This window comes from Lagopus muta, chromosome 7 (assembly GCF_023343835.1).
Source record: "Lagopus muta isolate bLagMut1 chromosome 7, bLagMut1 primary, whole genome shotgun sequence".
Classification (NCBI taxonomy): domain Eukaryota; kingdom Metazoa; phylum Chordata; class Aves; order Galliformes; family Phasianidae; genus Lagopus; species Lagopus muta.
This window is the reverse complement of record NC_064439.1, coordinates 50,072,688-50,085,654: the sequence shown is the minus strand read 5'-3', so window position 1 is coordinate 50,085,654 and position 12,967 is coordinate 50,072,688. Positions and strand designations below refer to the sequence as shown.

The 12,967-nt window shown below is 42.3% G+C and overlaps 1 protein-coding gene across 5 annotated transcripts in view; it reads left to right on the top strand.

The window, feature by feature from the left end:
* GLI3 (GLI family zinc finger 3) overlaps positions 1–12,967 on the top strand; it is a 203,718-nt gene that overhangs the window by 128,994 nt on the left and 61,757 nt on the right. For 3 of the 5 annotated variants that reach the window (XM_048951158.1, XM_048951156.1, XM_048951157.1), the window contains 2 exons: positions 4,677–4,882; positions 11,084–11,230. In XM_048951158.1, coding sequence (XP_048807115.1) covers positions 4,677–4,882; positions 11,084–11,230 — 353 coding nt within the window. The remainder of the gene's footprint in view (positions 1–4,676; positions 4,883–11,083; positions 11,231–12,967) is intronic. The other 2 variants (XM_048951159.1, XM_048951160.1) reach the window with 1 other exon arrangement.

Genomic DNA, 12,967 nt, shown 5'->3' with positions numbered 1-12,967 from the left:
TGGCCTGCTCCTGCGTGAGCCTGGAGCCTGCTCAAGAGGTAGCTGTTCTACTGGATGGACTCATCTGAGCTGTGATGTAGCTTATCTCCAGTTCTGTCTTTGGCTCTGTCTCCTAATGCACCTTCACTTTGCCATGTCTCAGACTGATGCTTTGTTCAGTTTTGTGGCTGGGAACGTAGGGAATGTCCTGTGCCTTCTCCAGCCTAACACACGGAGCTGAGATGGCAGCTTTTCATTTCACCCTACTGCGCCGGCGCTGAAGAGCAGAGACTGAAGCTGTTCTCCTGACTCGTGCCCATATGGCATTGAGCAGGCAGGGTGGCTGAAGGGCTGTGTAGTCAGCCAGCCCTGTGTTTGCTTACCTACCTCTGGATTTTTGCCTGCACCCTATTCCTAGCCCGAAAGCAGTATTTCACCTGCACAAATGAGCCTCCAATGAAAGGAATAGCATATCTGCTTGAATTCAGAGTTTCTGATCTTCTGCACTGAAAACTCGTCTCATGCTTGCATACAAAAAGCAACCTAAAATGTGTGGTGTGAGAACCCCCTGCTCTCAGTGCTGATGTAAAGAAATGTGATCACTTCAAGACACTGCCAGGCAATGATCTGTGCATGCAGATCTTTTTGAAATAAGTGTAAACTAGCTTACTACATCAGCTTCTAGTATCCTATAATTTCGCTCCCCCAATTAAGAAAGAGTTAAGTGGTCTGAAAAGGGAATTGTACTTTGTTTAGTTTTTGTGATGGCTGAATTCCAAAGCGGCATTGGAATTGGTTGCTCTTGGCTGCACTGGTTGGTCTTTTTGTGAAGAGTTTGTCTGCTGCAGCTGCAAGAGACAGAACAAAATGACTCACCAATTTTATGAATAATAGCTGAATTCTTACATGCAGCTCACCTATAGCTCAGCAATGGTCAGAAATTAAAAAAAAGCAGTTTAGCAGTTTCATTCATTTTGTGCTTTCCCATGCATCTGATTCTTGCAGCTGCTGAACTGGTGTGACCATGAGAGTTTTTAAGGCTCTGTAGACACCTGTGTAACATTCATCAAGACAAGTGTCATGACTAACGGGAAAAAAAAATATACCTGCTTGCCTTTACGCTGATCTCACTGCCTTGGCACTTGTGTGCTGTTCTCCTGGTGAGAACCTGAGAATCTGCAGAGCTTGAGAGTCTGGACAGGAGCAGGAGGAAGGTGGCAGACTGCAGATGGGTAGGCAGTGAGAAGGCAGGTACTGTTAGGTACAGCAGTTGTGTGGCATTCACGGTATTTCAGTGTGTTAGTGATGAAAAGGAAGGCAGTCTGGACAGAAGGGAGGAGACACCTTCACATCTAGCTCTGCCTGCTGCTTCTCTTAATGTCTCTTATGCATCTGGAACGTAGGTGTAATCAGTGTTATTGAGCATTGAATAAAATCAGCCTGATGCCCCAAATGTAGGAACCTCCCTAATCAAATAATTGTTGGCAGTATCATAGGTATTTTATTAAATCTGAATTGAGTTTGCAGGATCTCTGGATGCAGACTCTTCTCTTTATGGGAAGCCTCAGTGCTCTAAATATGTAAGTCAGGAAAACACCTGTGTAGGAGAAAATGCAGAGCCTTCCTGTGGCTTACAAATGAGGCATACATTGACCAGCAGTGTAACTGAAGATGTACCTGACTTTTCTCATACTGAAGTCACTTTCTCTGAGTCCCATGTCGTAGCCTCAGACCCAGGCCAGGATTGAAACACATGTGAAATAAAAAGCCTGGGGGGAACTGCCACTCACATCTGGAGATTTGATTTGCTTGTCACTGACTGAGTGTCTGCAGAGCCAGTCCTGGGCTGTAGCGTGTTACTTGTGCTTGAAAATAGTCATTCTTCATTGGCATGTAGGGAGGTTGCAATCTAAGATCAGATGCAATACTGGAAGGCAACAGCTAAGAGTAAGTCTGTTTGGCTGCACCCTTTCTAGAACTATTATTTTAGTTTGAGGGAGGAAGTTAAACAATTCAAAAGATGTTCGTACTGAAGTTGAACACAGAAAGGATCTGAAGTTTATCACGAAGGGGAAGGAAGGGAAAGGTATGTGATTTGTCTTTGAAGAAATCTGAGAGCCCAGGCAATGGGAGCTGAGAGTAGATGAAGGCAGGGGGAGAATGGAACTGTGAGGGAGATGAGGGTCCGGAAGCACAAAGGAATGAGAAAAGTACAGGCCTGAAGCACATAGAGAAGATAGCAACAAGTTAAAATCAGATGCTGGAGTGAGATTAGTAAACATTGTAGTCCAGAGCTTGGAATTTTATGTGGGATCTTGTGACTCCTTCTTTCTGTCTCTAGCTAATACTGCTTATATGCCTACTGCCTACTGCTGATTGATGTGACCCAAAGGAGTGTCCTTTCTTCAGCATCCTCACGGGAAAGGAGAAGAGAGCAAGAGTTAGTGCAGAGGAGGCAAGAATCAAGTCCCAGTGTCCTTGGATGGCTCCCACTGGGTCTGAAGCAAGAGGCTGAGAACCCAACTCTTCCTCTTGCTCTTGCCATAGCAGCTTGCTCTGGCCAGTTGGAGAGTGAATCACTAGGGTAACACAGACCCAGCTTTCTTCAAAAGCTGTTTTGTGCCCTAAATGCACCACATAGCTCCAGGGCTCATGCTTGTCAACCCTCTGTTTGGTTTCAGAATGGTTTTAGAGCAGATATGAGCTTAGAGGAAATGATTTGTAGAGTGACCTACTGAGCTTACAAAGTTAGTTTCTTTGTTAAGGTTGAATTTGTTACGCTACAATATTTTCCTCGTCACTGAGATGGAAGGAAATTCACCCTGTAATGTGATACCCAGCTGTGGTATTTTAGCTTCCTACTTCACCATGAATTTTAAGGTTCCTGCATTCCACCCTCAGCATGGCAGGAAACTGCAAGACAGCTCATGCTTCATGGCTGCTCGAGTTCCACAGCACCAGCAAGAGTAAGGCTGTGTTTCCACCAAAGCTGTGTTTCCAAAACACAGATGCTTCAAAAACATGCAGAGAAAACCTCTGTGAGGAAGGAAGGGCCTGTATTGAACAGTGGAGGGAAACTGCTCCTGGTTTCTACTGCTGCATGTGTTTTAAACATGATGAATGGTGAGCAGCCGGGCTTCTTGTGGGTACTTTACTGGACTGCCAAAGGAGCGATTCCACTGCTGATGCCTGTTGCTAACACAGCCAATGCAGCTTTGTAACAAGTTTTGGAGCAAGGAGATATTGCTTACATTGCAAAAAGCCTTGTGAGGGCAAGAAGCACACAAAAGGCAAATAAGGAAGGAAAAGGGGGAAGAGTGAGAAAAGCACAACAGGAAGAATCTTTATTCCATAAGATTTTATGAGCCTCTGTGGCTTTTGCAGGGAAACGCATGTCCTGCTAGGAATGCATAACTTTGATCTCTGTTCCATTCATAAGCTGGTGTTTCTGAGCTGATAGCAGGGCAGAATTACCTCCCCTGTAAGATCGTGTTCCATTGACCTTTTAGGTGATGACAGCTATCTCCATTGATCATGGTATATGTACGTTAAAAGCAAAAAAGATACATTTCTGCTCTTTGTAAGCTAGCAGGAACAGTCTGCTCTTGCTACTCCTGCAGCTGCTGCCCAAGTCTGTGCTGTATATATATGCTAAATTAATTGGGAAAATAGGGACAAGAAAAGCCATTTAATTCAGATCAGCCAGTTGGACTACAGCAAGTGCATGATGGGCTCAATCACTGATTTTTGCCAAAGAGCAAATCGGCAAGGGCAGGCACTCCAACCCCTGCTGATGAAATCTGAACTTCTTCCAGTGCCTTTGGAGTCTGGGTGCTGTGATAGAAGGGTCTCCATTGGTCGTCCTGATGCCATCATACTGTCAGAGTGTGATGGTGGGGAAAGTTACAGCAGATTACTTCTCTTGCGTCAGCTGTGAGCTCAGCTTTCAGCCTTGGTTCATCACGGATTTGTACACGTGGACTGAGAAGGCTACACATGTCTCTGTTTGTGCAGGTGATATAGTTAATTGCTTTGGGCTTGTTAAAGGCATCTGTCTCCTGTGCCATACTAAACGCCAACATATGCAGCAGTCTACCATTCCTTTGTCACTGAGTTTTCAGCGTCTTTTGTGGGAAGGGACGTGAACAAAAAGTGCTCCAAAGGCCCTGACTGTCTTTATGGCTTACAAAGTTTGGATGTTCTGAAATTATTTCTGTGCAGACATGCAGTCTTGCTGTTTAAAGAAGGGTAAACTGGCAAATCAAGATAGTGGGCACTTTGTTTAACTCAAAACTTCTATCCAATAGACATGGTTATGAGATGAAAGTGATTCAGCATCTCAGTATGTCTTCGATGTTGAGGCATTAATTAATATATGGTATACAGGATGCATATTTCACATTAATTGAAGTGATTATCTGCTGCACTCCGTGGGGAAAGGTTACTGAGGGATGTAAAGATTAATTCATATGTAAGCTTGTTTTAAAACTGGCCAGAGAAATGTTGCTAATAATACGTACAGAGAAGAATTCATTTCCTTTCCTTTTTCTTTTTGGGCAGTCAAATTCTGTGGAAGCTACTACATGTGCAACACAATTGTTATTCTTCACGACAGAAGTATGTTACCTTTAAACTGTTTCTGTTTATCATATAGATAACTTGGCGTGTTTGTTTTCTTTTCTCCTTTTGTCTTCCAGGCCTTCTGCCTTATCTAGTAGCCCAACATATTCAGATCTTCCGTTCATTAGAATTTCCCCACACAGAAATCCCGCTGCGGCCTCAGAGTCTCCCTTCAGCACTCCTCACCCATACATTAACCCATACATGGACTATATCCGCTCCCTGCACAGCAGCCCATCCCTGTCCATGATCTCAGCAGCCCGTGGACTCAGCCCAACAGACGGTAGGTTAAGACAGGCTTCCTGTTTTCTGTCATTGTAGCAACTTAAGTTATATTAATCTTGTCAACATTTTTCCCCCTCATTCAAAGCAGCTTCAGCAGATTTGTCAGACATATTCATTATGTCATAAATGTTTCAATACTTCATCAGCCTATCGTGGCTCATTTGTACATCTCACAAATGTTGAAACTTCAGGGGAAAAGAAAAAAAAGAAAGCCTTGTCTCGTTCAGAATTTATGCTGGAAGAGTGGTGTATGGCTTGTGACATCTTTTGTTTGTGGAGCTGATCCTGGGTGTGATTCCTAGAAATCCTGTGTATCTGCACTGAATCTGGCTAGATTCTTTGTGAGGATAAATTAGTGTAGTTCCACTAAGTTATTCGGGTGCAAAAGGCTTGTTGATTCAAATAGTATTTTTTGATTGCGTAAAGCATGCTCTGATTTGGTAAATTTATCCTTTAGATTTATTTGAGTTTACTGCAGCCAATGATATGGCCAAATGAAACTGGTGTTAAAGTGGCTAATGATCAGGACAAGCCACCGTAGTTAAAGTGGTGAGCGTACTTGAAATGTTGATACTTCGGGTCTTAGTGTGAGCATAGCTATTGCTTTCTAGGTTATTTGGGCTGAAGTGAACCTCCGTTGTAGGTTTTGTTGTTACTTTGACACATTTTCTGTTCCTATTCCTGTTTCAGTGGGAATTTTGGCAAAGTGAGCAATGAACAGAATTGCGAATGGCCTCAGTCTGTTATCAGTAGGTTTTTCAGTAATAAAGTAAGTAATTTGACATTTCAAAATCATAATATTTGATTAAGAGAAATAAAACAAAACACACCAGCAGACAACTATGTAGAGTGGAGATAATTAAATTCTTAGTGTAACAACGGGAAAAGTCTTCATGCTGGTATCTGCAGAGACTTACCAAACAGAGTGAAACTGCTCTTAGGTGAATTTGAAAAATGAGCAGTGCACCCTATCCAAATGGATAACTAATTAGTCCTCACTTACAAGAACATATACCTTTACAGTTAATCCATTAGTTATGGGTGCATATTCTTATGAGAATAAATTTTAATGACCTACTGTCAGTCAAGCTATATGGCATGCACATAAGACTTTTCTAGCAGCACTTTTGAGGTTGCATGAATCCTTACTAATTCTTTTAATTTTAACACAGATATTATCTTAATTTTAACACAGATATTATCTTAAAACTTAAACATATATATTCTGAACTAACAATTTGAATGCTTAGAAATACATGTTTTGACTCAGGGAGCTTTGGAACTTCTGATATAGGATAAACATAATATATCTGTTAAGTTAGTAAATATTTCAAAAAAAATATTGTTATTTTACCATTACTGTTTTTCTGTCACACATCCAGTGAGATGCAGGTAGTGCAGTGCATGGAGCCTTACAGAACTGTTCAGCTCACCTAAAAGCAGGCATTTAGGTTTTACTAGCTGAATCACAGAATCACAGAATGGCCCGGGGTTGGAAGGGACCTCAAGGATCACGAATCTCCAACCCCCCTGCCACATGCAGGGTCACCATCCTCCACATTCAATACCAGACCAGGCTGCCCAGGACCCCATCCAACCTGGCCTTGGACACCTCCAGGGATGGACGGGGCATCCTCAATCTCTCTGGTCAGCTGTTCCAGCACCTCACCACTCTCTCTGTAAAGAACATCTGACATCCAACCTAAATCTTCCCTCCCTCAACTTAAAACCATTTCCCCTTGTCCTGCTGTTCCCCTTGAATCTGAATCTTATTCGTAAGTCAAGGAAAATACAGGCCAATCAGTCTCACCTTTTTCCTGGAAAGGCAGTGGAGCAACTTGTTCTGGATGCCATCTCCAAGCAATTGCAGTAGAAGAAGGTTATCAGTTAGCAGTAGTCAGTATGGATTCATCAAGGGGGAATCGTGATTGACTAACCTCGTAGCCTTCTGTGATGTCATCACTGGCTGGGCAGATGGGGGGAGAGCAGTGGATGTCATCTACCTTGACTTCAGCAAGGCTTTTTATGCTGCCTCCCATGACATCCTCATAACAAAACTGAGAAAGTGTGGGATAGATGAGTGGATGGTGAGGTGAGTTGAGAACTGGCTGATTGGCTAAGCTCATGGGGTGGTGATCAGCCATGCAGAGTCTGTTTGGAGACCTGTGACCAGCAGTATTCCCTAGGGGTCAGTGCTGGGTCCAGTTTTGTTCAGTATCTTCATCGATGACCTTGACGAGGGGAAGGTGTCCACCCTCAGCAAGTAGCTGACGATTCAAAGCTTGGAGGAGTGGCTGAGACACTGGAAGGCTGTGCTGGACAGGCTGGAGAGCCGGTCGACAAGAAACCGGATGAGGTTTAACAAAAGCAAGTGTAGCGTCTTGCATCTGGGAAGGAATAATGGTGATACATGTAGCAGTAGAGGTTGGAGGATGACCTGCTTCTCCATCTGTGGAGAAGGACCTGGGAGTCCTGGTGGACTGCAGGATGGCCATGAGCCAGCAGTGTGCCCTTGTGGCCAAGAAGGCCAAAGGGATCCTGGGGTGCTTTAAAAGGACCATGGCCAGCTGGTCAATGGAAGTGATCCTCCCCCTCTTCTCTGCCCTAGTCAGGCATCACTTGGAGTACTGCATCCAGTTCTGGGCTCCCCAGTACAAGAAAGACAGGGATCTGTTGGAGAGAGTCCAGCAGAGGCCCACAAAGATGATAAAGGGCTTGGAGCATCTCCCCTATGAGGAAAGACTGGGTGGCCTGCGTCTGTTCAGCCTTGAGAAAAGAAGACTGAGACTGATTGATGTTTGTAAGTGTTATAAGTGTGGGAGACAAAGGGACATGGCCAATCTCTTTTCAGTGGTCTGTGGGGACAGGACAAGGGAAAATGGCCATAAACTGGAGCACAGGAAGTTCTGCACCAATATGAGAAGGAGCTTCTTCATGATGAGGGTGACACAGAATGGGCTGCCCAGGGAGGTTGTGGGTTCTCCTTTTCTGGAGATATTCAAGACCTGTGTGGTCACCCACCTGTGCAGCCTGCTGTAGGGAGCCTGCTTTGCAGGGGGGTTGGACTCAATGTTCTCTAGAGGTCCCTTCCAGCCCCTATAATTCTGTGATTCTGAGATAACTACAATGGTGCTAAGAGCCACTTGTCTACAGATTAGGTGCTTGGTGTCAGTTGAAGTCTCTGGAGTATCTTACCTTGGCTCCAGCTGCCACCAGATTAAGTCTATCTCATACCTGCCTGGCTTGTGTAGATGCCTTGGGTATCCAGAGGCTTTCAGAAGGCAGGAAACACTTAGATTTGCACAACACAGATTGAGTTAGTGCTCATGAATGCTTTGGTTACTGACGTTTTACTCGAGTTTAGCTTTTCATTAGTACAAGCTACACAAGTTATATATACTAGCTAAAGCTTTTTTTCCTTGCTCATGAAAATACAGTAAACTAATGAAGGCATTGGAGATATTTCAGTAGAACAACATGCTTATAGAAAAACTGTTAAATCTATTCCCTGAAATCCATAGTTTGTCTTCTGGTTGGTGAGATAGGCAGTAAAATAGCTTTTTTTTCCGATGTAGGTTCCTGGGATCAGATAGTCCAAATTATGGCTCGAGCACTGCTACAATGGAAATTAAAAATCCTACAATTTAAGGGGAGACTCACACATAGAGTACCATCAACATAACGAATATCACAGCTTACGTTGTATAGCATTTCAAAGTTGACAGCTTTGAAGTTGTTACTGTTCTTCTGAAAGTCCTACCAAGATTTCTCTTTCAACCCTAATTGCTTTAGGCCAATGTGATTAGGTCATTAGGTTCTATTGGACTCAGTCTGTCGACTCAGATCTGGGGATGGCTAGGAGCCAAAACAATCCGTAACATAACTAAGAGCAGTTTCATGTTCACCACAAGTCTTGCCAGCTGTAACTAATGACTGCCATAGCAGTAGTGATGGTAGAGTATCGTGTACCTTGTCACTTCACCTGGCTCAGCAGAACAGGGGGGCTGGGGTTGGCCAGAGATTCCTCTGGACAATACAGGTGTTCAATGCAGGGCTAAGGACTGAGCCCATTATTACTGTTGTGCGAGTGCTGAAATGAAGCTCAGCGATGCCCACAAATGCAGAAGCACAGAAGGAGATTCCTCCTCTCGTAAAATGAAAGGAACAAAGCTGAAGCTACCCAGAAATAAACAGGAGAAAAATTCAGTGCTGCGATCCTTCCCGTTTACCCTTCATTTACCCTTCATGCGATACATCATTTATTAGGGTAATTTTTTATGTTTGAAGAAGGTAAGGAATGATCTTTAAAGAGCACCAGAGCATTTCTCAGCATATGGAACACTCTCTAATGCAATTATGAGCTTGCCATATTTTCTGCAGCAGTTCATTTTAAATTTTGCAGCCAATGTTATTGTTAGTTAACCCAGACGCTTATGTCAGAAAGCTCAGGAAGTGTGTTAAGCGTGTCTGGAAAGATATGGTGGTTGCCTGCTACTGTAAAACTTTAAAATCAGTGATTCAGTGTGAGTTACTCTTCTTTTGAGATTTGGTTTGAATGTTTTTCTTGCCATTTCACAGAAAGTGTTGGTGGATGAGGTAGATTATATTGAATTTGAAAATGAAACTTGTAATTTGGAAAAAGTACTGACAATCTGTAATTTCTCTCAGCTCAGTTTTTACGCCATTTCTGTTCTTGCTCATTGCACTTCTATTTTTTGAACGTTTCCTGAAGTTGTCTGTGTTTTACATTGTAACATCAAGAACACTTTCTTCCATTCTCCATGATAAAGGCAGGTAACACACTTCAGAAGTGGGGCTATTGAATTAGCTCTTCTCCATATTTTCCTTGTTTTAGTACTAGTGTTGATACGTTGCCTTAGTGTTGATAGTTTGCATTTGGAATCCAGTTCTCTAATGTAAGCATAAATTATCCTTTTTTTTTTTTTTTTTTTTTTTTTTTTTTATTACTGTGTAAGAAAGAATATTCAGGTAAGTCGGTAATCCACAAAATTCAAGCTTGAAATCCTGTTTCCCTTCAGGATTTTGTTACTAGAATTAAAGAAAAATCTTAGTAGATACAGCGAAATGTTATGAAATGACATGGAAGAATATACGATCTGTCTGTTGTTGTGCAGCCTGTAACTTGAAAGTTTTTTAGGCAAATTTATGTACTGAAATACCACCTTCTGGTGAGCATGTGAAAGGAAATTTTAGCTGTTTTACAAGTGGGACAAGCAGAGATGGAAGAGAAAGTGCATAAGGTGACAGAGTCAGAACTGCTCATTTTATGAGTGCTTGTCACAGAAGCCCATGAAGTGACCCTCCAGAAGGCTGCTGAAATCAGGTGATATTAAAATGACATGGATTTTTGTGTTTGTCCATAGTTACCCATTAGTTGATGGTATACATGAAAACTACAAGGGAATGGAAAGCTCAGACATCATTTTTACAGGAGAAAAGGGCTAATGCAAGTCACTGTCAGAATCATCACTGTGCTCAATAAGAGGACGTAGAACCTCTCTTGTCTGAGGCTGACTCAGCAGAAGTGTTTTTATGTTAAGTAAAAAATACTTATGTATGAATTCTGAAGGATGGGATGCGTGCATTCACTGACTTCAGCTTGTCCTCCAAAAAAAACCTGCACTGTACATGGACAACAGATACCTGTCCTGCAAGCATGCTTTGTCCTTGTTTTTTCCTAAACTTACATGAACACTGTCATGGTGAGTGTAATTCTTCTGGTCCTCCAAGCAAAGACTCCAGAAACTCGAATGGTTATTGAAGCTGAGCCATGTTGTTACCTTAGGAATGGATTCCTTTGGGCCAAGGATGAGGTAAATGAGAATAAAACTCTAACAGGGTTTTCCTTCAGGTGGTTAGCTTTTTATGTGACTGAATAAATCATACGCTAGCTAACATTGCTGTCAGCCTGTCACTTCTTGAATCACTTCATAATAAACTTAAAAAAATGAGGTCACAGAGCTCATTAATGCTTTACATCGTGCTGGTTTTTTGAATGGTGTCTTTGCAGTATCGTTGATTGTAACACACTGACCAGTGGTGGCATACTGCAGATGTTGCATTACGTTACAAAATAAACAAGCTGTTTTAATAGCCAGAGAAGCCAGCAATATGATAAAACTTTCCTTTGCATTTACCTTACGTCATTATAACGCTGCTTTTTATGTTGTGCTTTTAGCTCCACATGCTGGCGTCAGTCCAGCTGAATATTACCATCAGATGGCTCTGTTGGCAGGCCAGCGCAGCCCTTACGCAGACATCATTCCTTCAGCTGCCACTGCTGGAGCTGGTGCTCTTCATATGGAGTATCTTCATGCCATGGATAGTAAGTGACATTTTCTAGAAATAAAGGTAGTCCTGCAAAGGGAATCGTATGGATCGTTCCTGTCTGGCCCCAGAGGTCTCCATGCAGGAGTCAGCATAAGTCTCCTATTGAGGCTGGAGGACCTGAATGTTGGTTGCCGGATAAACAAGTGTTACATTAAGTCTGAAAGTAAACTTTGAAAGAAAGCATGGTGAGGAACAGGACTGCTCCTGAATGTGGGTTGTCGATTTTATTTCCGCTATGCTTTGAGTGCTTTTGAAAAGGTCTTTTTCTATTCAGTCAGTAACTTACTTGCATCGTTAGGGTGAGTATTTCCCCTTCTGAGCTTTCTATTAATAAAAGGTTTGCTTATGTTTTCCCATTAGGAGAGCATGTTCCCCTTAGAGAGCTAGCATGCTTGCAATTCTGTATCATAGACTGATAGACTTTGAGACTGTTCATAAGATGAAGCAGATTGCTGAATTCTTAAGGATCCTGACTTAGTTTTCCCTAACGTTAAGAGCATTCTTTACCCATTTCAGCATCTTTCAGATCTTCAGTCTGTCTCCTCTCTGGTGAAGGAGGAAAACAGAGCATCATATTCCAAATTGCTTGCTGCCACTTATTTGGATCAACCAGAAGTGTAATGCAGAGTAATTAGAAGATGCTTTCGTGTTATTTGGATGAAATTAGTTCCTTCCAGAAGAGAAATAAAAAATGGTGACAACTAATCAAGCACTGATGACTCATGCTCTCTTGTACAGAGCAGTACAGCATTACATAGCATTACACCACCTTGTTGTCCAACTGTCCCACAGCTTCTTTAAATCTTTGTTAGCTTGTGGTTCCTTCTCACTTGTGTCCCACTGTTGGCTGCTTGCTATGCTTGCTGATCCAAGGAGTGTGGGAGTTAGGAGGTTCTTCTCTGAAAACACAGGAATATGGGTAGCTACCTCTCAGAACACATGCCTGGGAGCATGAAATAATTGATTGACCAGCAATCTTTACAGATTGAGACATGACAGACTGCCATGGAACTGGCTGAGACAAACTATTTTGATTGTAATATCTTGATAGTGAAGGACTTTTTAATCCAGTTTATCAATCTCATACTGCACTGGTAGTGTGCATATACTGTGCTTGTTGCGTGCACAGTGATGATACAGTAAAGTAAAATACCTTGAACCCACTTCAGGAACATTATAAACCCACACTTGGAGTATTAACCAGATATTAATGTGCAGGTTTCAGTGCTTAAAAGCTTAAGAATACTTTCTGGTTTGTATTTCAAGTGGAATAGGGCAGGATGGAAATTCTTTTTTGCATAGTTCAGGTAATATAAATCTGCTGCTGTGTTCAGTTGCAAGGAAAAATCCCCAGATTTACAAATGGGCATTACTTCTTTGAAGTTAAGAGACGTTCTGTACTTGCAATGTTTTTAGTTCCTACAAGGATGGAGTTTCTGAATGCCTGCAGTTAGCAGTTTTAGACTACTTATGTGGAAGCAGACATAATTTAATGGACTAAAGAAAGATGGATAGATGTGTGCTGGAAAACCTGAGAAAATCAGAAGACACTGCAGTACAAATAGTGGACCTGGATGTGTGAGTAGAGATTGTATATGCTGTAATCTCTGTAGAATTGCAGTTTTGCATTCCAGAGCCTATTATCATTTCCCCTTCTTATTAAAGGGGAAGCATATTGACCTTTGCCCATAACTTCAGCCCATTCATAAAATGTACCTAAGTATTTGCTCTA